Source organism: Coregonus lavaretus (genome assembly GCF_964263955.1).
Source record: "Coregonus lavaretus genome assembly, chromosome: 12".
NCBI classification, from domain to species: Eukaryota; Metazoa; Chordata; class Actinopteri; order Salmoniformes; family Salmonidae; genus Coregonus; species Coregonus lavaretus.
In genome coordinates, this window is record NC_139999.1 from 13,844,850 (window position 1) to 13,872,401 (window position 27,552).

The 27,552-nt window shown below is 45.8% G+C and overlaps 1 protein-coding gene across 1 annotated transcript; it reads right to left on the reverse strand.

The window, feature by feature from the left end:
- Nucleotides 1-18,645: 18,645 nt before the first annotated feature.
- On the reverse strand, nt 18,646-27,022 carry LOC311138331 (uncharacterized protein). Its single transcript, XM_084173009.1, has 8 exons — nt 26,940-27,022; nt 25,420-26,404; nt 23,881-23,970; nt 22,721-23,112; nt 22,553-22,563; nt 19,352-20,271; nt 19,134-19,223; nt 18,646-19,048 (listed from the first exon to the last, which is right to left on the reverse strand). The coding sequence occupies exons 2-8, from the start codon at nt 26,356-26,358 to the stop codon at nt 18,728-18,730; spliced, it is 2,763 nt and encodes a 920-aa protein (XP_084029135.1). The 5' UTR covers nt 26,359-26,404; nt 26,940-27,022; the 3' UTR covers nt 18,646-18,727.
- Nucleotides 27,023-27,552: the final 530 nt, after the last annotated feature.

Below are 27,552 nucleotides of genomic sequence, written 5' to 3' on the forward strand. Positions count from 1 at the left end.
TTCTATGGACAGAGGATTCAAAAGTATACGTTTTTGGATGACATCCCAATTGAGATGTTGTGGCAGGACATGAAACGAGCAGTTCATGGTTGAAAACCCACAAATGTTGTTGAGTTACAGCAGTTCTGCATGGAAGAGTGGGCCAAAATTCCTCCACAGCGACATGAGAGACTGATCATCAACTACAGGAAGTGTTTGGTTGGAGTCATTGCAGCTAAAGGTGCCACAACCAGTTATTGAGTGTAAGGGGGCAATTACCAGTTGTCTTGAACTCACTGAAGTCAAGTTTTCGCAGTTCCTAAATGACAGAGTGAAAACAAATATACATCCTGTATGCAACATGGCACTAAAGTAATACTGTAAAACACGGCAAAGGAATATACTTTTTGCCCTAAATGCAAAGCCTTGTGTTTAGGGCAAATCCAACACAACACATCACTGAGTAACGACTCCTTATTTTCAAGCATGGTGGTGGCTGCATCATGGTATGGGTATGTTTGACATTGTCAGAGACTGGGGTGTTTTTCAGGATAAAAAGAAACAGGATAGAGCTAAGCACAGGCAAAGTCCTAGAGGAAAACCTGCTTCATTCTGCTTTCCACCAGACACTGGGAGAGGAATTCACCTTTCAGCAGGACACTAAGCTACAACACAAGGCTAAATCTACACTGGAGTTGCTTATCAAGAAGACAGTGAATGTTCCTGAGGGTCCAAGTTACAGTTCTGACATAAATCTAATAAAAAATCTCTGGCAAGACTTGAAAATTGCTTTCTAGCCATGATCCTTGACAGAGCTTGAAGAATTGTAAAAAGAATAATGGGCAAATATTGCACAATCCAGGTGTGCAAAGCTCTTAAAGACTTACCCAAGAAGACTCACAACTGTAATCGCTGCCAAAGGTGTTTCTAACATGTATTGACTCAGGGAGCTGAATACTTATGTAAAGTTTTATTTTTCATTAATACATGTTTTGGGGGGGAATGTTTCTTCCCCTGACATTACATAGTATTTTGTGTAGATCAATGACAAAAAAAACACTATTAAATTCATTTAAATCCCACTTTGTAACCCAAGAAAATGAGAAGAAATCAGAGGGGGGTGAATACTTATGATACCCACTGTACATAACCCGAAGCCTCGAGTGTTCCCTATAGGGTTGTCACATTCAAGGCCACTATAACACGATGACCTCTGTTTAGATGGCTGTTATCATTACCTTTGTGAGATCAACAAACATCTTGGGGTCAGAGACATATAGAGATATGTATATTATATGGCTCTACATGGGGTGTGTCAAGTTCAAAGCATGAAACGCTATGGATGTGGTTGGCCAGAGATTCCAGAATGTGGCCTGGTCTCTAATGGACCATTAAACAGCATGAAGGGAGAAGCTCCAGCCTCCAATTAATGTCTTTCTCCTGTTCCACTAACCAGTGATGCTCTGTCCTCCTCATCACGCCTCAAGTCCTGCCTGCCCATCGGCATTATGGATGATTTCCCCTATAGATGTCCTACGTTACTCTAACCCTAACCCTTATAGATGCCCCACATTACTCTTGTGGGCAAAGACCTAACTAATAGTGAATAAAGACATGTAGTATAGATAATAACCTCCTAGCGTATCACCAATAGACCATTAGATAATGCTAATATAACCTGCAACAACATGACAAATGTCAGCAGATAGACTTCAAAAGCTGCCGTTTGGGTCACAGCTAGGGACAAAAGGAATTGTATTTCAGTCAGTCAATACACTTCTAACTCGATGGTGTGTGTGTGACTGTGTGACTGTGTGTCAGTGTGTATTGTTTGTTATTGTGTTTGTGTGTGTGTGTGTGTGTGTGTGTGTGTGTGTGTGTGTGTGTGTGTGTGTGTGTGTGTGTGTGTGATGCAGCAAAATTGTCCATTTGCTGTATATCTGATGGACTCAGCAATGTCATTAGTCACAGCGTGCTCCCTCTCATTAAATGGCCCAGTCGCTATGGCAGCCTCACAAGGCCCAGCCCCTTCCCCAGCGCATGAAGAGTGACAGGCCAATTAGAGCAAGGCGCAGTGACATGCAGTCTGCTGTGATTACAGCTCTAAGGAGTGGAGAGCCACGCAGGGGAGAACCATACACCCTCTACAGATCCCTCCCTCCAAACAAGCACAGTGACTGTCGGTGAGCCGGCCAGACCCTGGAGGCTGGAAGTCATGTCTGCTGAGAGAGTAAGCAGGGGGCCCTCGTCGCTCCATTAACACTGCCAACCTGTCTGCTGCCATCAGGAGAGTTTAGATAGGTGGCCTGCAGAGAGCGGAGCAGTAATGAACTACATTACCCAAAAACCTCTGTGGCAGACACGAAACGCTGTGAAGCAGATTCTGTACAAATCTGATGAATTTTAGCAGATGTTGCCATTGGTTCTGTGTTTCACCTGTGAGGAGGCCATTTTGTGGTGCCCATGGAGACAGGCATGAGGAAGAAGAGAGCCCTCTAATCAAATCAACGAGGAGATGATTACAGAGAATATTTTACATTGTTTTTCATACACATGCTTTCACTGCAGATTCATCCTCTCACACACTGGACACTACAACACCCTAACACCGACCCACCTACACACTGACATGCCCAAGCATACTGGACACTACAACACTGACCCACCTACACACTGACACGCCCACGCCTACATACTGGACACTACAACACTGACCCACCTACACACTGACACGCCCACGCCTACATACTGGACACTACAACACCGACCCACCTACACAAATGATTTAAAAAAAAATGTATTTTATTTTATGTCACAGAAGAGAAAAGAGGAAAAAGAGAGAAGAAAATAACATTCTGTCTGGGTAGATGGAGCCACTGGTCTCTCTCTGCCTACATCTTTGTGTTTCTGAGTGAACGGTTCACTGCTTTTTTATAATAAAAACCACTGAAAAAAACACATCATTTTCCACCAGTCAATCTCTGCTCACGCTGACCGGCACATGAACAACAAGGCCGAACAAAAAGCTGGGAATTCTAAATCTATCTTACATTTGTACTGAGCGTTTCTTATGAATAAAGCAGCATAATTTTGCCAATTCTTCTCTGTTATTTATAAGTAACGAGGGGTATTATTTTCCCTTCATCCCGGAAGACATGGGGATGGAAGGAGGGAAGGAGGACATGGGGGACGGAGGACATGGGGGACGGAGGGAGGGAAGGAGGACATGGGGGACGGAGGACATGGGGGACGGAGGGAGGGAAGGAGGACATGGGGGACGGAGGACATGGGGGACGGAGGGAGGGAAGGAGGACATGGGGACGAAGGGAGGGAAGGAGGACATGGGGGACGGAGGACATGGGGGACGGAGGGAGGGAAGGAGGACATGGGGGACGGAGGGAGGGAAGGAGGACATGGGGGACGGAGGACATGGGGGACGAAGGGAGGGAAGGAGGACATGGGGGACGGAGGACATGGGGGACGGAGGGAGGGAAGGAGGACATGGGGGACAGAGGACATGGGGGACGGAGGGAGGGAAGGAGGTGGGATGGAGGGAGGGAGGGAAGGGTAGTAATAGAAGGCAGTAACAGAGGAAGGAGTTAATAGCTGGTAAATGATCGGAGTGGGGGAGAAAAGAAAGGTAAGGAAAGCTACAGGCTGTGTCTTTATATTCTGATAGTTATCTTTAGTCACACAACATTAAAGGTAATACACACACCCTTGCAAATACAAACACACAACCACACACACAAGTGAAAAAACATCACCATCAAATAATCTGATACCAGACACAATGGCACCTGTGTGCTGCTTGATGTAATTTCGGTCCCGACTTGAAAAAAACCACATCTCTCTTTAGTTAGGGGGCGAAGTTGGGAGTCTATGTGACAGTATTAAAGCCACAGGAGCAGCAGAGGAAAGCTGTTAGCGAGAGCGCACCGTCTCTTAATCGATTGTGAACAGTGCTACAGAGCACAACCAATCGCAAGGGCTCCCAGAGACTTTTCTGGGTTAGAGCACTTACACGCTGTCTGCTGCCCGATCAGAGAAAGTAGAGAAGGAGAAGAGAGTGAGAGAGAGACAGAAAAAACTAAGAGATGAAGAGAAAGTGAGAGGGGAGAGAAAGAGGGAGTTGGAGAAGATTCAGGTTCGTTCAGCTATTCTATTTGAGTGACCTTGACTTGAGAGAGCTGGTTTGGCTTCTTAGCTCAGACTGTGTGTGTGTGTGTGTGTGTGTGTGCATGCATTCGTTCAGTCTGTTTGTGTGTGGTTTTTGTCTAGTCAGCATAAGATTAGTCCAACTCAGAGATGCAGACACGACCTCTAGGAAACGTAATGTCACACTGTCTAAAACAGAAACGGTCTACGTCCTCAAGAAAGTTTTAAGCAAAACAATAATAAGATAACGGAATGATCTGAAACCTATTGAGGCTATAATTGGTTTGACAACCAATATACTACTAATGACAAGTGGCCTGGCTAGCAGCCAGACAGACAGCTATCCAACACACAGCTGTAGAGCAGCTCCATCAAAACAAAACCCCAATCTCATCCTGACACACGTCAATTACATTCCTCTCTTTCGTGCTCCTTTCTACACTGAATTAAAATAGAAACGCAACATGTAAAGTGTTGGTCCCATTTTCGTGAGCTGAAATAAAAGATCCCATAAATGTTCCATACACACAAAAAGCTTATTTCTCTCAAATGATGTGCACAAATTTGTTTACATCCCTGTTAGTGAGCATTTCCCAGTAACTCAGTAAAATCTTTGAAATTGTTGCATGTTGCGTTTATATTTTTGTTCAGTATAGTTGTTAAACTCAATATGGAGGTGGTTGTTCCTGACTGTGTAAAGTTGTGCTGCCTGTGACACTGGGGGGAAAATCCCATTAGTCTTGCTTGACTGGGTTCACCTGTTAGAACCATTGCAGAGTAATTAAGAGTGAGAATGAAATTATGGAGTACCAGATTAAGACATCAGGCTCTTGGTTGATATTAGGAGAGAAAGCAAAGAGAGAGAGAGAGAGAGAGAGAGAGAGAGAGAGAGAGAGAGAGAGAGAGAGAGAGAGAGAAAGAGCCGTTAAATTATATAACCACTTAAAAGGAAGCGATTCCCAAACCTTCCATAACAAAGCCATCACCTACAGAGAGATGAACTTAAGAGTCCCCTAAGGAAGCTTGTCCTGGGCCTATGTTCACAAACACAAACAGACCCCACACAGCCCCAGGACAACAACAACAACAACAACAACAACACAATTAGACCCAACCAAATCATGAGAAAACTAAAAGAGAATTACTTGACACATTGGAAAGAACAAACAAAAAAACAGAGCAAACTAGAATGCTATTTGGCCCTAAACAGAGAGTACACAGTGGCAGAATACCTGACCACTGTGACTGACCCAAACTTAAGGAAAGCTTTGACTATGTACAGACTCAGTGAGCATAGCCTTGCTATTGAGAAAGGCTGCCGTAGGCAGACCTGGCTCTCAAGAGAAGACAGGCTATGTGCACACTGCCCACAAAATGAGGTGGAAACTGAGCTGCACTTCCTAACCTCCTGCCAAATGTATGACCATATTAGAGACACATATTTCCCTCAGATTACAGCGATCCACAAAGAATTAGAAAACAAACCCAATTTTGATAAACTCCCCTATCTACTGGGTGAAAAACCACAGTGTGCCATCACAGCTGCAAGATTTGTGACCTGTTGCCACAAGAAAAGGGCAACCAGTGAAGAACAAACACCATTGTAAATACAACCCATATTTATGTTTATTTATTTTCCCATTTGTACTTTAACTATTTGCACATTGTTACAACACTGTATATATACATAATATGACATTTGATCTGAGTGTAATGTTTACTGTTAATATTTATTGTTTATTTCACTTTTGTTTACTATCTACTTCCCTTGCTTTGGCAATGTTAACACACGTTTCTCATGCCAATAAAGCCCTTAAATTGAAATTGAATTGAATTGAGAGAGAGAGAGAGAGAGAGAGAGAGCTCCATAGGGGGATAGAAGAGGGGCTGAATATCCCCCATTGGCAATGTGTATTGGTATGTGTATTGGTATGTGTATTGGTATGTGTATTGGTATAGTGTATTGGTATAGTGTCACACACACATAACTGAACATGATAGTGAATGTAGAACGCAATAGATCCACAATAAGTCTACCATTATGAAGCTCACTCTGACAACTTGAGATGACACAGGGTAAACCCTAACTCTTTGTTTTAGTGTGCAGGGTGTTTTGCATGGAATGCCATGCTACGCTGATCCTTCCACAAGTATCTGAAGTGCCATAAAAAAGGGTATAATCACAGCTTCAAGTGTGAGTGCGGTTCTGGTCAAGGGCATGCGGTCAATAAGCAGAACTGCCCCTTTAAACGGCAGTCGGTTGTCTAGGAAACAGGTGCAGAAATCAGGGATTTGAATTGTGCCTGAGTAGAGCAGCCTGGGAGGCAGCATTAATGCTGTCTGGGATCCTTGGGACGTCCCTACCCGAAACCCTAACCCTAACCTTAACCTTAGCCATTTTACATTTCAACTTCAATGGGTGATGTCAGAGTTCCCGGATAGTAAGGACCCATTTAACAGCAGCCCCTTAGAACAACAGCAAGGAGTCAGAATGTCACACAGTCACACACAGGAGCCACAACATAATGGTCTCTAGCAGAACCACTGCAGCAGTGATAGCAAAAACAGATAGTTATCGAGATGTTTATGGTCCACATGAGGAATAATATGAAAGGTTTCATACTTTAGTGAATCACCTGAGTACCTGAATTTCAAATGTGCAGTGGTATCTTTTGTTTTCAAGTTGTTGTGTAATATTGCATACTAGTGTGTTTAAAAATGTTTGATCTTTAAAAGTACATTGAAAATCAGATCTCCACTGGAATTATGAGGCTAACAGTTCTGGGCTAAAACATCTTTCTAGCACTTGATCAGGTATGTACTTCACAACATAATGGTAATGGTAACATCTGGGTGATGTTTGCGTCTTTTGGGCAAACTTTGTTTTTGCAGTGTGGGGGTGGGGTTCGATGCCAGCTGCCCAGCATAGGGCAACCTGTCATCAGCATTTATATTCTGTCTCTGTTTCCATTTAGTTAATGTAACATAGACGCAGGGAGTCAGGAAGCAGGTGCAGTTAGTGAGTTTAATAGCAACGAACATGGAACGATACAAAACAAGAGAAGCATCTGACATGGAAACAATAACAATACTATCTGATGACTGACAAAACAGAGGGCTAGATAAATGGTAAGTAATCAAGGTAGTAATGAAGTCCAGGTGTGAGTGATGATGGGGCGCAGGTGTGTGTAATGATGGTTGCCAGGTGTGCATAAAGATGGGTTGCCAGGACCGGTGGTTAGTAGACCGGTAACGTTGAGCGCCGGCGCGGGATTAGATGTAACAGTATCCCCAAAAACTGGAGACTTTTACAGGGCAGGCGGAGCGGAAGGTTCCTGGTGGACAGCCAATCGCGATCACCAGGATGGAACACGGGAGCCTCACTGCGGTGGCGATCCGCCTGCTCTTTCTGATGGAGGACGGCGTGCTGGAGTCGCACGTGGGCATCGTTCTATACCTCTTCTGCGCGCCTGAACCACTCGTCCACCGCAGGAGCTCCGTTCTGGCTCGGAGTCCACAGAGCCAGGGCTGGCTGATAACCCAGAACATACTGGAAGGGAGTCAGCCCGGTGGAGGAGTGTCGCAATTAATTCTGGGCGTATTCAGCCCAGGGAAGGAATCGGGCCCATTATCCCTGCCGGTTCTGGCAGTGGCTCCTCAGGAACCTCCCAAGCTCCTGGTTCATCCTCTTCACCTGCCCGTTAGACTGAGGCCGGTACCCGGAAGTGAGGCTGACTGTGACCACCCAGCTTCTCCATGAAGGCCTTCCATACACGTGATGTGAATTTGGGGCCACGGTCGGAGACGATGTCCTCCGGAATGCCATAGTGCCGGAAGACCTGCTGGAACAGTGCCTCAGCGACCTGGAGAGCGGTAAGGAGACCAGAGAGAGGGATGAAACGGCATGATTTAGAGAATCTGTCCACTGTCACAAAAAAATTTGTAAAACCATCAGAAGAGGGGAGACAATCAATGGACAGATGAGACCAGGGACGCTAAGGCACAGGAAGGGGAAGGAGTTTCCCTGCTGGAGCCTTCCGGGGGGGATTTGGATTAGGCACATACGGAACAGGAGTTGACATAACGAGTGACATCCTGCGCCAAGGTGGGCCACCAGTACATTCCAGAGATGGACTGAATGGTGTGGGTGATACCTGGATGTCTAGTGACGACAGCTGTGTGCACCCAGGTCAACAGCCGATCCCTTATCCCTGTGGGAATGTAGGTGCGCTCAGGAGGACAGGTAGCAGGTGCGGTTTCCCTCTCCAGGGCCTGGCGAATGCCCACATCTACGTCCCAGAGCACGGAGGCTACAACTCGAGAGGGCGGAATTATGGATCCACTCAAGACAGGAACCTCTCCTGAATCGTAGAGATGGGACAGGGTATCGGCTTTGATGTTTTCTTAACCTGGGCGATATGTCAGCGTGAAATCGAATCTGGTGAAGAAAAGGGCCCATCTGGCTTGGTGCGGGTTCAGTCGCCTCGCTGTCCGTATGCACTACAGGTTCTGATGGTCGGTGAGGATGAGAAATGGGTCTGGGCGCCCTCCAGCCAGTGTCTCCACTCCTCTAATGCCAACTTCACCGCCAGGAGCTCCCGATCGCAAACATCATAGTTCCTCTCTGCAGGAAACAGCTTTTTAGAATAATATGCACATGGATACAGTTTCTGTGGATTACCTTGATGTTGGGACAGGACAGCCCACACACCTACTTCTGAAGCATCCACCTCCACCACGAAGGGAAACATAGGATCTGGATGTTTGAGCAACGGGGCGGAGGTGAAACGTCCCTTCAGTAGGAGGAAGGCTTCGTCAGCAGCAGGATTCCACGCCAACTTCCAGGGACCACCCTTGAGGACAGAAGTGAGAGGAGAGGCAATCAAGCTAAAGTTCTTAATGAATTGGCGGTGGAAGTTGGCAAATCCGAAGAACCGTTGTAACCCCTTTATGGTGGTTGGGATTGGCCATGATCTGACAGCATCCACCTTCTTCTCATCCATCATGACTACTTGCGGGCCGATCTGGTAACCCAAAAAGGAGACATCCTCCTGATGGAATTAGCACTTCTCTTTGACATACAGGTGGTTGGCCAGGAGGTGTTCCAGGACTACTCAGACGTGAGCGATGTGATCCTCCAAAGTAGCCTGAGTAGACCAGGATGTCGTCGACCACCTGGTGTCCAAGCACATCCCGGAACACCTCGTTGACGAATGCCTGGAACACTGACGGAGCATTGGCTAATTCCAAAAGGCATCACCAAGTACTCGTAGTGACCTCTTGAATGCGGACCAAATTGGAGGCACTCCGCAGGTCCAACTTGGTAAAAAGCTGGGCCCCACGGAGTTGTTTGATCGCGGCCGGCACCAACAGGAGAGGGTAGTGGTACTTTGTGGTGATGGAATTCAGATTTCTGTAATCGATGCACAGGCGCAACCCTCCGCCCTTCTTGACCACGAAGAAGATGCCTGCCGACGGGGAGGTGGACGTGTGAATGAAACCCTGCTGGAGTGCCTCCTGGATGTATTCCTCCATAGCCTTAGTTACAGCCACCGACAGAGGGTAGATGTGGCCGTGCGGAGGCGCAGAGGCTGCAAGCAGGTCGATGGCACAGTCCCAGGGCCGATGAGGAGGGAGACATGTGGCGTGGGTCTTCGAAAAAACCTCCCGAAGATCCTGGTATACCTCCAGGATGTTGGGCTGTAGGGCAACCACAGGACTCTCAACCCGATGTGGAACCACAGGGAAAGGAAAAGCAGGTTTTCTGGCATTCGGGTGCCCAGTCGGGGATTTTCATCCTCGGCCATGAGATGGTGGGGTTATGACGTTGAAGCCATGGGAGGCCGAGGATGATCTTGTGTATGGGTGCACTGATGATGGGGAAGGGAAGGCTTTCTTGATGCATGGATTCCACGGTGAGGGTGAGTGGTGCTGTAATGTGTGTGATTGTCCCGGATCCTAGTGGTTGACTATCCAGCGCTTGAACCGGACAAGGAGAGGAGAGCGGGTATGAGGTGATGTTAAGAGGGCCTGGTCTTTCCCCGAAGCACCGGAGTCCACTAGAGCTGTAGAAGCAAAACATGAAGGACAGCCAGCCAGTGAAATTGATACTAGGAAAGGGTGGAAAGTGATGATGGTGAAATACTCACGCCAAACCCAGGAGACGGATGATCACGTGGCTGTCCCTCTGCTTTTGTGGACCCCCGGTTAGAATGTCCCAGACAATGTTGAAGCTGGTGCCCCTCCTGTCTGCAATAAGGACAGAGCCCCAGCTGTCTACAACAGCGTCGCTCAGCAGTGGAGAGACGTGTGGCCCCCATGGGTTCAGGCTCTGACTCAGAATTATCAACGGAGGAGGGAGAGAGGTGACTGGGGTACCGACGCTTCCAAAGCAGGTTATCCAGACGGATGGCCATCGCGATGAGGGTGTCCAACGATAGGTTGTCGTCTCAGCATGCCAACTTCGTCTGGACCTCTTCGCGCAATCCTCTTCTGAATAGGGTGAGAAGCGCCGGCTCATTCCATCCGCTGGATGCTGCCACTGTCCGAAAGGTGAGTGCGTACTCCGCCGTGGTCTGCCCATCCTGCCGTAGGAGTAGGCGCTCACTCCCCTCTCTACCCTCCGGTGGATGGTCGAAGACCCCCCTGAACAGAGCTATGAACTCCTCATAGGAACCCAGCTCCTCCTCTCCTCTCTCCCAGACGACCGTGGCCCACTCCAACACCCGTCCGGTCAGCAGAGAAATAACCGTGGCAACCTTGGACCTCTCGGTGGTGGGGGCTCCCATCTGATGAGCGAAATGGAGGGAGCACTGGAGTAGGAAGCCACGGCATTTCGATGGAGTTCTGTCATATTTGTCCGGGAGGGACAATCGGGTTTCGCTGACCAGGATGGACTGCTGGATGGGCTGGGTTACTGGCTCGCTGAGTCGACTTGTGGTAGAGAATCCTCCGCTGTTTGGAGATGACGCCCCTTGAGTTATGTCGACTCGTTGAAGAACGCGGAGGACCTCATCCATAGCCGTTCCCAAATGAGCCAGCTGGTTGTGGTGTTGACGAAGTAGGTGTCCCTGTTCACCGACCATAATTGCTGCTTCCATTTGTTGAGGTAGTATTCTGTAACGTAGATGCTGGGAGTCAGGAAGCAAGTGCAGTTAGTGAGATTAATAACAACAAACATGGAATGATACAAAACAAGAGAAGTGTCTGACATGGAAACAATAACAATACTACCTGATGACTGACAAAACAGAGGGCTAGATAAATGGTAAGTAATGAAGGTAGTAATGAAGTCCAGGTGTGACTGATGATAGGGCGCAGGTGTGCGTAATGATGGATAGCGGGAGTAGACGTAACAGTTAAGCATATACTCATTTAAACTAACACTTAGAAGAAGAGGAAGAATAGCCGGCCGTGACTGGGAGCCCCATAGGACAGTGCCATCCGGGGTAGGAGAGGGCTTGGCCAGGGGGCTTTCCTTGGCTCATCGCGCTCTAGCGACTTCGTGTGGCAAGGCCGGGTGCCTGCAAGCTGACCTATGTTGTCAGTCAAACGGTTGTTTCCTCTGAGACGTTGGTGTGGCTAACTTCCGGGTTAAGCGAGCAGTGCGATAAGAAGTAGCACGGCCAGGCGGGTCATGTTTCGGAGGAAGCATTACTCGATCTTCGCCTCTCCTGAGCCTATTGAGGAGTTGCCGCGATGAGCCACGGTCGTAGTTTGGTGAGAAAATTGGATAATTCGGTGAGAAGACGCCTGATCTCGTCTGATCTCGGTAGCTAAGCAGGGTCAGGCCTATTTAGTCCTTGGATGGGAGACCGCCTGGAATACCAGGTGCTGTAATCTATAAAAAAGAAGAGGAAGAATACTTCATTGTACATTTTCTTAGAAGTGCATAGAGGTTTTCAGAAGTGCTTTGATCGGTCTATGGTTGCAAATTTCCATTAACTTTCCTAAAATTCCCAGATTTTCCAGAAATCCTGGTTAAAAGATTCCCAGATTCAAGAGGTAAAAAGCAGGAAGTCCTGAATCCAACCAGGATTTCTGGAAAACCGGGGACTTTTGGGGAATTACCGACATTTTGCAACCATAGATCGGTCACATAGGAAACCTTTCCTGGAGGCCTTCTATTTTGGCTGGCATCCATTCTGACCCTTTCAACATGCTGACATAGCCAACATTTCAAAGTATTTGCTGCATTATCCACAATAAAAAAGAGACTCAAAAACATTGACTTACAGTAGTGAGTGCATACATTTTTCATTATTTTTTTGCATACTGGTCCCCCATGGAAATCGAACCCACAACGCTGGCATTGCAGTATGAAAAATGTATGCACTCACTAACTGTAAGTCGCTCTGGATAAGAGCGTCTGCTAAATGACTAAAATGTAAAATTGCAAGCGCCATGCTCTACGAACTGAGCCACACAGGCTCTTCATACATGGATGTGTAATGTCTCCATCTGATAACATATTGATGTATTGTGGGCTTTATTGGTATATGAAAGTTGAAGCGGTTAATATATCACACAGCCATGACTGTCAACCACAATGGCTGGGAAAATAAAAGTAGGGACCTCGCCCAGGCAGCACGACTGAGAGAGACTATACACATGCAGTAAAACATCAGCGCCAGTTTCACCTGTTGAGTTACATTAACTACTACTGCCCCCTAGTGTGCAAATGGGAGTGGACTGAGATGTATACCTGCTAGGATGGTGAACCTCAAGGAAGAATATGGACAGAGAATCCCCCATCCCTCCTCCATCCTCCCCAACCCCATCCCTCCTCTATCCTCCCCATCCTCCATCCTCCCCAACCTCCATCCTTCCCAACCCCATCCTCCTATATCCCCCCCATCCCCCCATCCTCCTCCATCCTCCCCCATCCCTCCAACCCCATCCCCCCCATCCTCCTCCATCCTCCCCAACCTCCATCCCTCCAACCCCATCCCTCCTCTGTCCTCCCCAATCCCTCCTCCCCCATCCTGATGCTGTGCGCGGAGAGACGCAGATACACTGGGACAGATTAGATCCTTGTAACCTTACACAGCGGTGTGTGGTGTGGACGGCCTGCCGTAGCGCTGGTGTTGCTGAACTGTGAAGGGGAGATAGCCCGCGGGCATGACTCCGACGGGGACCTTTCAAATCCAATCGCATCGCCGTGGTCCCCGTCCCAGCTCGGCCTCGCTAGCAGAGCAGATAACGTTCTCTAGTAAAGGTTACAAAATGTAACCGTGACATTTCTGTTGAGGCCGAACAACAGGCATTCCTGGGATTCCTGTACTAATACTGAATTTATATAAGGATGTGTATTCATGTGTATAGTGTGTGTGTGAGTGGGAGGAGAGAGGGTAGAGGTGGTGTGTGTGTGTGTGTGTGCGTTTAATTAAAGTGAATTTAATGGTACATTTTATATGATGCAAAATGTGTGTGTCAATGGTCAATGTACTCCATAACAGTCATAATTGCTATACAAAGTGTGTGGGGAATAGTTCATGAAACGTCTAAAGAGGCGTTCTTCTGCTATTACTGAGAAAAGTTGATTCTATGTTCTAAAAAGGAGTCATGTTTGGAGGGTCTTTAAGTTAATTAAACGTGCAAGGCAAGCTAACTCTCCAAGAATTAAATGAAAAACATTATAAGAAGACAGACATCATTTGATTGAATTGTGGATTTTTTAAAATACGGGTATAGAAATATGCAAATGAAATTATTCTAATCTCTCTCATCCTCTCGTTCCCTCTCCCTCACTGGTTAGAGCTGGATCAGCTTGAGGATTGAGATCAATGAGATCTTTAAAAGACATAGCATACGTATTATAGGAGGCAGTAGGGATGTTACAGAGCTGTCTGCTTTCTTAGACTAGGTTCTCAGGTCCCCAGGGCCTAGGCAAGGCCACTAAGTGTCAGGATTTAGTTCATTTGAAATCAGCTCCAAGCACGGTATGTGCTAAGGCCCTCCAACACACGGGATCGCTATTGCGCTAGCTGTTCTTAACCCAACATTTGTCAGGTTGATATTAATGTTCAGAGACTGTTTGAAAAAGGAACACAAAACACTTGGCAATGGCAGCAATCTTGGTTGGAAAGCGAGGAAGCTTCAGTGATCCCTTCCCTTTTGCAATGGCAGCGATCTTACAATCGTTTACATATGATTGTGTGCATACGATTGTATGAGATGAGTGGTATTTTAAGGTCTGTCCCTAGAGACTGATGATAAGATATCCACGTTATTTTGTAGCAAATTACAAGACATTATTCGTATTCTTCACTGGCTCCCATCTAGAATCCAATCAGCATTTCCCCATGGTGAGGTGACCAGCATGTCAGTCCTCTCCTCCATTGTACCACTACCGAGAGCCTCCTCTCATAACAAAAGCATTTCTCTTCTAAGATCCACTTCATTACCCAGACTAATATGGAGAAAGCATTTTATTCAAATGAGCTTAGATCAAAATTCAGTAAAATGAAAATGCTGAAATTGATTATCTGCTTACACAAATAAATCACATTTAAATGAATGTGATGACTTATCTGAAAAGTGCAGGTTTCCCTCATTGGCTGAAGGTCTATGGGGTTAACCTTGGTGTGTGTGTGTGTGTGTGTGTGTGTGTTTGTGTGTGGTGGTATTCACTGAGCTCTAATGGGGTCTGGCGGGGTGGAGGGGTTGAGAACAGAGCTGCACATCGGTGGATAAGTCACATGTGACAGTCTGTCAGGTCACCTCTCATCAGGACACATACTGCAGAGACAGCAAATCTTCAACTCACACACACACACACACACACACACACAGGTAGGCGCACAAACCCATGTGCACACACCTGCACACACAGAGATACACACTCCTCTCGTGTCATACCCCTGAGAAAGAGTTTATACAAGGTTATTCATTTATCTTCCATGAATAAAGAAAATGAATATCTTGAAACAGTCTGCATTCAGGCATTGCGTTGATATGACATGCACAACAGCCAGATAGGATCTGTCTGCCACTCAGAGGGAGAAATGGCCATTCAGTGAAGTGAGTGCAATCAGAGCCCCATCTCAGAGAAATAGGACATTGTGACCTCTATCATGACCCCCCCCCCCCCCCCCCCCCATGTCCTTTTCTTACATTTGATGGACATATTATTATTGAAGTGTGAGAGAACATTTTGTGTGACAGTCTCCACATTTTGTGAAAGAGTCACAAATAGTGCATTGACCTACTGTGCAAATATAATTTTGGATGACATTAGTAACAAATAATTGGAGCCAGTATGGTCACAATTGGTATACAACCACCTCATTGTACGGCGTACCATGTGTACCTCTGCATGTGACAAATAAACTTGACTTGATTCCCACTCCCATGGTGAAAATCAATGAACAAAAACATAGGCTTGCTCACGCATATAAGGGACAACACATCTTTGTAGAGATACAGAGGAACATCAAACCTCTATGGAGCCTGATCTGTCTTGACTCTTTTGAAGGAGACAGAGTGTGACGAACCACTTATTATACCAAGAGCCACCGAGACAATCTCTAGACCGAGCAGCAGGGGAGGGGAGGGGAGGGGGAGGGAAGATGGAGGCGTGACCACAGAGGGGTGACAGAGCGAGACACCAAAATCGTGGAGATGAGAGGATAGAGAGATGAAGAGCGAGGGTCCGGCTCACTGGAACTGACAGACAGGGGTTAGTCAGCGGGAGAGAGGGCCACTTGTTTGGAGAGTTGTGTTTCCAGCAGGAGCCAGATAACGCTCACAGTGGCCGCTCATTATAGCTTATCTACCTGAAGGCTACAGGTCAGCGCTATTCAGTCTTGGAGTCTTGGCAAGAGGAGAAAATATAACAGCTACACGTTGCATAAAAAGTATTATTATGACTGTTATAACATTAAGTTGTTCTCGTCTTTTTACTTATCATTGTGTAATTACACAATGTAATGTGTAATTAAAGTCAATGTTGTCCAAAACCACAGTTCTGATAATTCTAAAGGTTCCTAGTTCAGCACAGTATCCATACATGGGAATAAGATCGTGTGGAAACAGCAGCCTTTGGATATCTCTCTCCTACTTTGAAAAATATCTCCTATCTCTCCCTCATTTCCCCCCAATCCAGTCTGCTGTGATAAAGAGGGAAGTGGGAAACAGCAAGCCTTCTGGGAGTCTGTTCCTCCACTCCGCCCATCCTCCAGGGAGCAAGACAAATTACAGCCAACCACACCACATTGAAACAGCAGCTATCAGAAGAGACAGGGTCTTACATGCTGCGTAAAAATCAATCAAGGGCATCAGGGTCGCCACATGTTCCTAAGACGACACGGAGACTGGGGCTGTCAGTTCAATACAGTGGATAAGCACACGTATTTTGAGCACTTCAAAACTGAGGCATGAAATTATCCATACATTTTTGTGGGCCAATTATCTTTATTAAAGAGCCACGTAATCCACTCTGAGCTGTGGTGACCAGTAGTAGTTACATATACAGCCTTGGTTAAGCACTTGTTTCAGTTTGATTATTACATACCACCACCTGGTGGTCACAGACCTGAAGTAGAATACCCAGAGAATCCTGTCAGAGCTCAGCATGCTCGTCCTCTGTTAACAGCTCACATACATGAGTCTACAAATAACAATGTTTTTTCTAAATGAGAGTGTGGGTACAAGACATCCAAAATAGTTCCACTGTGGTGTGAGTTTGGGATATTACATGCAGCTGTGCTGAAATTGTTTTAGCCATTGTGATTTTAGTACAGATATGCCAGTGAAATGAAAACATACATCATTTATTTAATGTAAAATAAAAAATAAAAAAATCAGTTGAAGTATCTGGTAGACAATACATTCACCCATTCAGTATCAATCATGAGTGCATTGCATCACATTTCTAATGAGTCACGTATACACCTACAGGGTTCCGGTAAATTGCTGAGTACATTTGTGGTGCTCAAGAATCACTTTACAATTAGCTAACAGCTGAAATTGGCAAGCACCACTCCAGTTGGTGCGGATCTCCTTAGTTCTAATAGGTTTAAAAACGTAAAACCCCGAAATGAAGCATTATTTTAAAGCTAGAATCCTTAGTTGCTACATCCATTTTTGGACTTATGAATGATATACAGTACCAGTCAAAGGTTTGGACACACCTACTCATTTAAGGGTTTTTCTTTATTTTTTCTATTTCTACATTGTAGAATAATAGTGAAGACATCAAAACTATGGAATAACACACATGGAATCATGCTGGTGACACTGTCTGTGATTTATTTAGAATTCAAGGCACACTTAACCAGCATTGCTACCAGCAATACGCCATCCCATCTGGTTTGCGCTTAGTGGGACTATCATTTGTTTTTCAACAGGACAATGACTCAGAACACACCTCCAGACTGTGTAAGGGCTATTTGACCAAGAAGGAGAGTGATGGAGTGCTGCATCAGATGACCTGGCCTCCACAATCACCTGACCTCAACCCAATTGAGATGGTTTGGGATGAGTTGGACTGCAGAGTGAACGAAAAGCAGCCAACAAGTGCTCAGCATATGTGGGAACTCCTTCAAGACTGTTGGAAAAGCATTCCAGGTGAAGCTGGTTGAGAGAATGCCAAGAGTGTGCAAAGCTGTCATCAAGGCAAAGGGTGGCTACTTTGAAGAATCAAAAATATAACATATATTTTGATTAGTTTAACACTTTTTTGGTTACTACATGATTTCATATGTGTTATTTCATAGTTTCGATGTCTTCACTATTATTCTACAATGTAGAAAATAGTAAAAATAAAGAAAAACCCTTGAATGAGTAGGTGTGTCCAAACCTTTGACTGGTACTGTATACCCATTGATTCTTGAAGAATATAACTTATAAATGCCTCATGAGCTTAGTTCAACTCGCGTACCCCATCAGAACCCAAAACATAAGCTTGTTTTACTCCAATGTTTGTAAACAATGTAAATGTAAACACTGTATACCATCATAACATGGTTAAAACTATAATTTTGATATCATGGATGGTCAGTCCTTGCATCCATAGCTCTGTCTATGAATTTGAGAGTGGTTACATTTCTAAAAGGCCCATCCCTCAGCTTTTTACTGAAACAGAGGCGGAATGATCCCTTTTTTATTGTTTCAACTAAGGATTCAAGCTTTAAGCTTAACCACTGATTTTCTGTGACGTGTTTGAAACCAATAGGAATAATCCCAGGTCATAAACTGTAATTTAACGAGATGACATTTCTACTTTTGTAAAATGTCTGGAAACAATTTTCTAAACAGACATGCTGCTTAAATGTCAATGTCAACTATGGTTTATGCCTGGCTTTCTCAATGATGTACAAATAAACTGTTCACTAGTAAACTCATCCGACTGGTAACATGTAACCCGCCTATCTGGAGTGGTCAGAGGCAGATTGGTGTTGAGCAGGGGGAGTCTGAATGAGGGTCACGAATGCAACAACACTGGTTTAATTGTTTTACCGCTATACCTTATTGGCTCAGGACTGGGTATAATGAGTCCCATAAGAGGAAGTACAGTCATCAGAGTGGGCTAATGTAATGTAATGTAACCGATGCTCCTTTAAACACAAGGGGAATGTCTCGCTCAGAACTACAGGGGCTTGGAGCAGCGCTTACCTCCCCAGCCAGGATAGCATTGGCACTGGAAGTGGGTCTGTATGTACACAGCCTCACGTGGCTTCAGTTGGCCCTGCACCCTGTAGTGCTGCCCCCCCTCTGGCCTCTTCTCAGGCACCACAGTCCAGGCGCTGGGGTCCAGGTGGAGGTAGGCACGGGAGCCTTTGTCTCTCCTCTGGCATCGGCCCCGAGAGGAGCACACCGTCTTGCTACACTGAGTAGCTGCTGTGGTCACATTCACCAGGTAACGGCCCAGGGTTTTATCCAGGTAGTCTTTGACTGCCTCACAATTCGCCTGGAAAACAGGAAAACACAAATAATCATTATTTATGTATATTTGCATATGCAGGGAACGGACCAAATTCTAAGTTGTAATATACCTTAGATTTGGAGTAGGCATTGTCTCCCCACAGTACGATCCCTGCAGATCCTAAAGCAGCACTCTCTCCAATCGTGTGGACCAGGACCTCCTAACAAAGTAGCAATCAGGGATCAGTATGTATCACGTACTATAACAGTCTTAGACTCATACTATTGCACTGATAGACGATAGGGATTTGCAGTACAACACAGCACACTGAACCAGGGGGGCACCTGCCTGAGAGAGGAACTCCAGAGAGTAAGTGTAGACAATGCGGGCATATGGAAACACAAGGGGGGCCATGGGGGTCACCTGCGCGCCCACCCTCATGGCTTCCATGACACGGTGGTGTGTGTAGAGGAGGATGCTGTTGCCAAGACCACGCATCCCCAGATCCAGGTAGATATCTGGGTAGAGGGCAGAGGAGACATTCCACAGCCAGAACAGTGCATCATTCCTCTTCAACTCTATCTGAGGACACTCCCCTGTGTAGTTATATGTTGTGTTTTTGTAGTAGTTATAGCAGGAGGGGAAACCATAAAAGCCCCACATTCCCTTGGGCCTCTCCTGCTCCCCCAACCTTAGGGTGCCCTCCATGAACGCCCGCGCTGCCTCCTCAAACTCCTTGCGGGCCACCACCTCCACCTGAGCAGGGCTCCAGCCTGGGTGCTTGGCCCTCACTAGGGCCCTGGACCCCTCCCAGTAAACCCTCATGTCCTCCCAGTTGCGTTCCCACAGTGGCCTCCAGTTCTCCCAGTCCACCACAGCCAGCCCTGGGAAGTATCTATTGGGCATGTAGGTCCGGAGGTCCTCAGAGGTAACCCTCAGGTGCTCCAGCAGGCTGGCATTCTGTGGCACCCCGCCGTTAACTGCGTCTCCTTGGTTGTATCTTGGGTACAGACCCAGTTTTGTATTATAGAATATGGTGATGTTGTCACCCATGAAGCTCTGGTTCTGATTCCTCACTATGCTGAACACTCCCAGGTCCAGGTCCACCCCATAGCGGCTCTTACACTGGGCTGTAGGGGCATTCCACACAGTGAGGAAGGGCAGCTGGGCCAGTGTGGGGGATGCTCCTGCTTCATGCTCACTGCTAAGAACAATACTGGCCACATTCACACAAAGAATCAGTGCCCCAGGGAAAATGCACTTTACACCTGCAGAGAAAAAACACAACATTTTATATCATATTTTGCCACATTTAAATAAAAGCAATGTGCCTGATAGACACGGTCAGAACATACTTATTCAGGTTCTCCAGTCTACTTTTATTGTGAGGAAGTAGGTCACATGACTTTGAGTGTGCTAAGGGAATCTAATGCAAATATGCACTGCATAAACATTACTTAGCTAGGTCAAAATCACACAATAACAGCTTCTTATGAATCTACTTACCCATATCATCGGTTTCGTGGGCAAATAGTTGGTTTACAAGTCAATTGACCATGGAGAAAAGTGATTGCTGTCGCATTATCTGCTGATACCCAACTTCTCTTTTCAAAGGAAGAAAGAGGAAGGAAAACCGTCTGGAGAATGAAGTAGGTGCGCTAGATTTAGGTCGTCCGGGATGCCTGGGGTCGGACTTTGTTCTTTTGATTGCACAAAGTGCAAATTCGGATCACCATTTGCACCGCGCGAACTAAATCGAGTGCATCTTCAACAACCAGCGGAGGGGAGTTTCCAAACACCAATCAAAAGAGGACGAGGCAGAACGTTCTCTCATACAGTCAACATTTGTTAAAGATACAGGAACAAATGTATTTCGCTCTGAATCGCCTTTGTGAATCGAATTGCGATCTTGAAATGTCAAACCAAGGTATGCACAGTTTACTGTAGCCCAGTGGTTGTCAACCTGTGGTCCGCGGGGGTACTGCAGGTGGTTTGCGAAGTTCTTTAGATTTTTTTCTTTTTTTTCTTCCAGAAATAATAACAGCTGGGAGTATTAATGGCATTATAAGCAATTTTACATTACTTTTCACGATGCAGATTGTTTATAATAATAATATAGGCCTTTAACTTGTTACATTTACTGCTAAATTGGACTAAATCTGACCACCAAGATATTTTATGTTTAGAAAAACCACTGTAGCCTATTCATCTCGTGAATGGTTGGCGGTGTGGTGTATTATATACATTATTAGAAACTATTGCTCTCAGCATGGGCCTATAGAATGCACTGTCTTGAATGAATGAATTCATTAGATAATTAAAATAAAAAGGCTACGTGCATTTACGTTTTAACAGACCTGGCTATCTGCAATGTATCTAAACACATAGGCCTATAAAACTTTAGGAACTCTTGCTGAAGACTTCAAAGGACCAAAAATAATTTTGGCTAGAGGCAACCTGTAATTATGTTAGAGGAGGGCCGTTAAATCAAAGATGGTGTTGTGGCCTAGGCTACAGTAAGGCAATGATTAAGACAACGTTTTATTTGACCCCAACATCAGAGGGTAGCCTATAGCCCACCAATTTGGATGTAAAAACCCTAAACTGTTTTTCAAAAGATATATAGATCTGTGGAAACTTGCCCTCAGAATTCAGTCTTTCCATAATGTTCGGTAATGTGTCAGCTTCCTGGAAACGTGTATTGCTGAAAAGAGCTGGAAATAATTTTTGCCTGGCTCCACCAGACAATTATAGGGAGGAAGGGGTAGTGCTTTAAGTAACATGTTGTGCCAGACAAATCCACTCTCAAAAGTAGCCTGTATTATAGGTCTAGGCCTATAGCCCATATGTGTACATTGTGATTGTTGGATTCACCGGGGACAAAGGAGAGAGAGAGGCAGTTGTATAGGTAAGAGAAACACTAGTGATCAGCAAGAGTGATGCATCTGCAAGATTTGTATTGGATGTTGTTACAGCTTTGATTTATTTTGAGAGATTGAAACACAGTACACAATAAAAGAGACGCACAATTCTGGAGAGAAAATAGTAGTCTTGTTTTTTGTCGTAAAATAACAAAAGCTTCTTTTTTTTGTTGAAAATACATTCATATAAATATGAACTTTTACCTAAAGATAAAAATGTCAAAGGTCAGGCACTAAGTACTATTTTGTGCTATTCAAAAAATCAAGTGCATCTGTCCCATTTTGGCACACACACATAACACAAACCCATACATACATCATAAGCTGAAAACTACCACACAAAAGCATAAGCTTTGGGATCATGAGAAAATTACAACTTAAAAGGAAAGGGGGTTGTGGAAAGGAGAGGGAGGGGGGGGGGGGAGAGGGGGAGTGGTTGTGGGAAGGAGAGGCATGAGAGAGAGATATATTGTGGGGAGGAAACTGAGAAAGAGAGAGAGAGGGCAATGTAAACAAAGTTATTTCCAGCAAGCCCTCCAATGTATCAAGAAAATCAAAACACACAAACAACCATAACACTACGTATGTGTTCCACAGTGTTCCACCATCTAATCATAGATTCACCAACCTTTCAGCAACCTGGGCCGCAGTGAATACATTTGCATTTGCCCCAGTGTATGTTTATAATGTTTGTGCATTTGTGGAAGTGTGTAGATAATGTCATGTGTATACCAGTACACATTAAATCATTTTAATGTAGCTGTATGAACTGTGTATGTATGCAATCAGTCAGAGCAGGAGTGTGATGAGTAGCAGAAGCAGACAGTGCACCCATGTCCCCATGACTGAAGATGCGATACCTCTTTGCTGTAGGGGGTCTCTCTGGCCACAGCCCTCTCCCTGGTAGCCACTATAGCACTGGCACTGAAACTCTCTCTGAAAGCCCATTATCTCCTCTTCCCCAAGCTGACCTAGAGTTTGAACCTTGAATTTGCCTTTTTCCAGGCTGACTATGCTGTGGGTGAGGGGGCTGAGGTGCAGGTAGGCGTCAGTGTCAGGCTGCCTACGCAGGCAGCGTCCGTGGGAACCGCACAGCCTCTGGCTGCACAGCTCTGCTGCCGTGGAGACGTTGAGCAGGTACCGGCCCAGTGGACCCTGTAGGTACTCATTCAGACTGAAGCAACTGGTCTGGAGAGAGAAAGACACACACAGAGTTTATTTATTTATGTTTTGTGTATACTTTTAACCCTTTTTCGTGATATCCAATTGGTAGTTACAGTCTTGTCCCATCACTGCAACTCCCGTACGGACTCGGGAGAGGCGAAGGTCGAGAACCATGCGTCCTCCGAAACACGACCATGCCAAACCGCCCTGCTTCTTGACACACTGCTTGCTTAACCCGGAAGCCAGACGCACCAATGTGTCGGAGGAAACACCGTACAACTGGCGACCGAAGTCAGCTTGCAGGCGCCCGGCCCGCCACAAGGACTCGCAAGAGCGCGATGGGACAAGGAAATCCCGGCCGGCCAAACCCTCCCCTAACCTGGACGGCGCTGGGCCAATTGTGCGCCGCCTCATGGGTCTCCCGGTCACGGCCGTCTGTGCCACAGCCTCGGATCGAACCTGGAGCTGTAGTGACGCCTCAAGCACTGCGATGCAGTGCCTTAGACCGCTGCGCCACTCGGGAGGCCCTGACACACACAGAGTTTAAAGATAGATTTACATTGATGTTGTTCCTGTGTCTCCCCAATTTAAATGAAGCTTAAGATCCACTACAAACCCTTTCACATCATTATAACAAAAGGGATAGGAAGAGGGGCTGCTACAAAAACACAACTGATAATCAGCTGATAATCAAGTGTGTGACATGATTGACTATGATATTGTGACATGCAGTGAGGTCCTGTGAATTGGTCATTCAGTGATTCGTAGCGATTTCATTGTGTGGACACTTGCCTTACTGCCTGCATAAGCGTGGTCTCCCCAGAGGATGATGCCTGCGGCCCCAAGAGCCACACTCTCCCCGATGGTGGAGACCAGGTCCGTCTGCAGAAAGATGAAATAATTCAAAATCTTGCCTATAGGAGTACAGATTTATCCCAAAGCATACCGTGCACAGTCAGCACAAATCAGCCAGTGGAAATAGAACCAGAATTAACTACATGCACTCGGTATTGTTAAGGGTGAGAGGGGGCGAGAGGCCACTTAAGCAATAAGGCCCGAGGGGGTGTGGTATATGGCCAATATACCACGGCTAAGGGCTGTTCTTACGCATGCAACATTTTACATTTTAGTCATTTAGCAGACACTCTTATCCAGAGCGACTTACAAATTGGTGCATTCAACTTAGGATAGCCAGTGGGACAACCACCCTTTTTTTTATATATATATATATTTTTGTTTGAATAGGGGGTGGGGGAGGGGGGGGTAGAAGGATTACTGTTATACGCGGAGTTCCTGGACACAGCCCTCAGCCGTGGTATATTGGACATCCATCACAAACCCCCAAGGTGCCTTATTGCTATTATAAACTGGTTACCAACGTAATTAGAGCAGTAAAAATAAATGTTTTGTCATACCCATGGTATTCGGTCTGATATACCACGGCTTTCAGCCAATCAGCATTCAAGCCTCGAACCACCCAGTTTATAATGGACCATGTGACCACCTCTTATCTGCTCATGCCCCCTAAGGAAATGCACTATGGAGTGTTAGCAAGTAACGTGTCCAACACCCATCCTGCTCACACACATACACACATAAAAATGAGTGGTAGTATTGGAGTGTCTGCTGATAGTGCAGGAAAGGGCTGCGGCCACAGATAAGGACAGAGGGTCAGCGGTAGAGAGAAAGCTCTATCTGTGAATCAGGGTCAATCAAACCAGCACACACACGCACACAAACACAGACACACACAAAAGAGCAGTTCTAAATCACACCCATTGATAAAATAGATATTAAAATAGATATTAAAGAGGGAGTATTGCACTCCGATATGGAGCATAATTATACCGAAAAATTAAGATTAAATGGTTTGAAACTAAAACTCATAAACCTCAACATTAACTGAATCGCAATCATCATCATCATTTAAATCCTGGTGAAGATTCTATTAGTGTAGGTTTATAGCCTGTAGATATTGTTTAACATAAATTATTCTTCCAACTCCTTGATTTCTTTCTCACTGAATTGAGCTGGAATATGATATGCAGGATGGATTTCCTGTCTAATGGTAAACAGTCTTATCAAAAGTTCTAGGTAGGTGGCCTGGGGTGGTCTAGCCATCTAAGCCACAGCACATGTACGATGTTTTGCAGCCAGCATGAATTTGAATCCGTTCCACTGCTCTTTCATCAATCTCTCTCTCCTACCTTTCACCCCCACCTGTCTCTATCCAATAAACATACAAAGACTTGAAAAAATATATATTATTTAAAAGGTAGGATAAGTGCTTCTGGGTAGTACTATGTGACTGTCAGTGAAACGGCCCCTCACCTCTGTCAGCAGGTCCAATACGTTGGCGTAGGTGGGCCGGGCGTACACAAAGACAGGACGTGCCAGCCCGTCTCCCCCTGACGCCAGACGCATCCCCTCCTTCACCCGGTTCCGGACAAACTGGCGCCCAGAGGGTGAAGAGCGTAGCACTGTGCTCATGTAGACAGAAGGGAAGAGGGCTGTACTCTCAGTCCACAGCCATTTGAGCATTTCATTCCGTGCCACCTCCACGTCAGGACAGCGGCCTGTGTAGTTCTCCAGAGTGTTCCGGTAGTCATGGTTGTAGCAGTCTGGGAACAGGTAGAACCCCCACAGCTGGTTGGGCCGCAGGCTCTTGGCCAGCCTCAGTGTCTCCAGCATGAACTTCCGAGCCGACATCTCAAACTCCTGCTGGGCCACCTTAGCCACACGCTCTGCGGGCCAAGCTGGGTTCTTCTGGGCCACCAGCTGGCGTGACCGGCTGCGGTACACATCCTTGACGTCCCAGTTGCGGATCCACAGTGGTCTCCATTCCTCCCAGTCAATAACTGCAAGTCCCTTGGCCCCTGGTTCACGTATGTAATACTGAATGCCCTCCGGCATCTTCTCCAGGTGCTGAGTGAGACTGGCAACCTGCGGGAGCCCACCGTTCTTGGAAGTACCATCATGCTCATCATAGTAGGGGTACAACCCCAGGCGGTCCTTGTAAAAGATGGTGAGGTTCTGGCGAACAAAGCCCTCGTTGGGCGACGCCACAATCTGGAACTGCTCCAGCTGAAAGTGGATACCGTGCCGCGGGCCGCAGTCCTCCGTCGGGGCATTCCAGGCCAGGACCAGAGGCTTTTGGGGATACAGTGGCCATCTTGTGGGCTTCAGTTCCTCCGCACAGAAGCAGCAGTCCCATAGAAGAGTCACCAACAACAATACTTTCCAATCAGGCAGTACAGTCCAGTACAACATGACTTTTGTGGTGAATGAATATCTTTTCACTCTCTGCTCTCCTGTCCTGTAAAGATAATTGACATTAGCTTATCTAAAATGTAAATTGAAGTGAACATCACAAGTTATATTTGGATTTCTAATCAATAGATTCAGATTTGCCACCAACTGTAATTACTTGGGTGCCTCCATGCCCAGAAAAGTTTAAATAGAGGACTCACTTTCACCACAGGTTTAAGACATACACTAGGTTTATGGATAAAGTGAAAAATAAGGTGTGAACAGTTCAGCTGGTTTAATTCATTGCATACAGCGTGAAAGCCTCTATTAATAATGCATTAAGATCAAGCAGCCTACTGTATATGACAAGCCTGGAAACAATACCACTTCTCATGAAGATGATTAATTTAATATTTAGTGAAAGTTCTAGGTTACTGAAAGTAATCGTTTGGTGGACTTTAGCAGCAGTGGACTTGAAACAGCAGTAGACGCTTGTCTCAGCAAACACACCCTTACACTTTCGCTGTCTGTGTATAACACCCACCTTTTGCCCATGAGAAAGTTTTAATTAGTAGAAAACAAAATAGAAAAACATACCTTACCTTGTATAGCCGAACGAGGAAGCATTCCCAAAAGCTGGAGTCTTGCTATATTCCAAGCCACGTTTGTCTTTCCTCAAGATAAGTCGGAGAAAAGTGAATGAAACAAACTTTAAGTCATCCCTGCAACAATAGGTAAAAACACTGGTACTTCATTTATGTCACTGGCGTGTATTATTACTGTACTTTACAACTTGAACCGACAGTGAGTGTACCGTAATCCTTGTACTGTTGTCAGTTTTGTTGCACGCAACGCCGACCCTAGACTAGTGAGAGAGACTGTACCACTTCAGGATGTTCCATTCAGCATGAAAAGGGGGGAGTGGCGAACTAAACTGTACAATTATGATATTTGTACTGTAGGCGTTTCAAGTGGTTCTTAATATATTGTATTACACCAAAATCATTGAGCTAACCTAGGCTTCATATCTAAAACTGTTATTTCTTTCCAGTTTATAATTGAAAATAGTTCCTTTAATTTGTCAGTTGAACACTTCAGAATGAGTCAGTCCAACACGTTTCCTACTAGTCTTTGAAAACAGATGCAATACATGACCAAAAGTTTGTGGACACCTGCTCGTCGAACATCTAATTCCAAAATCATGGGCATTAATAT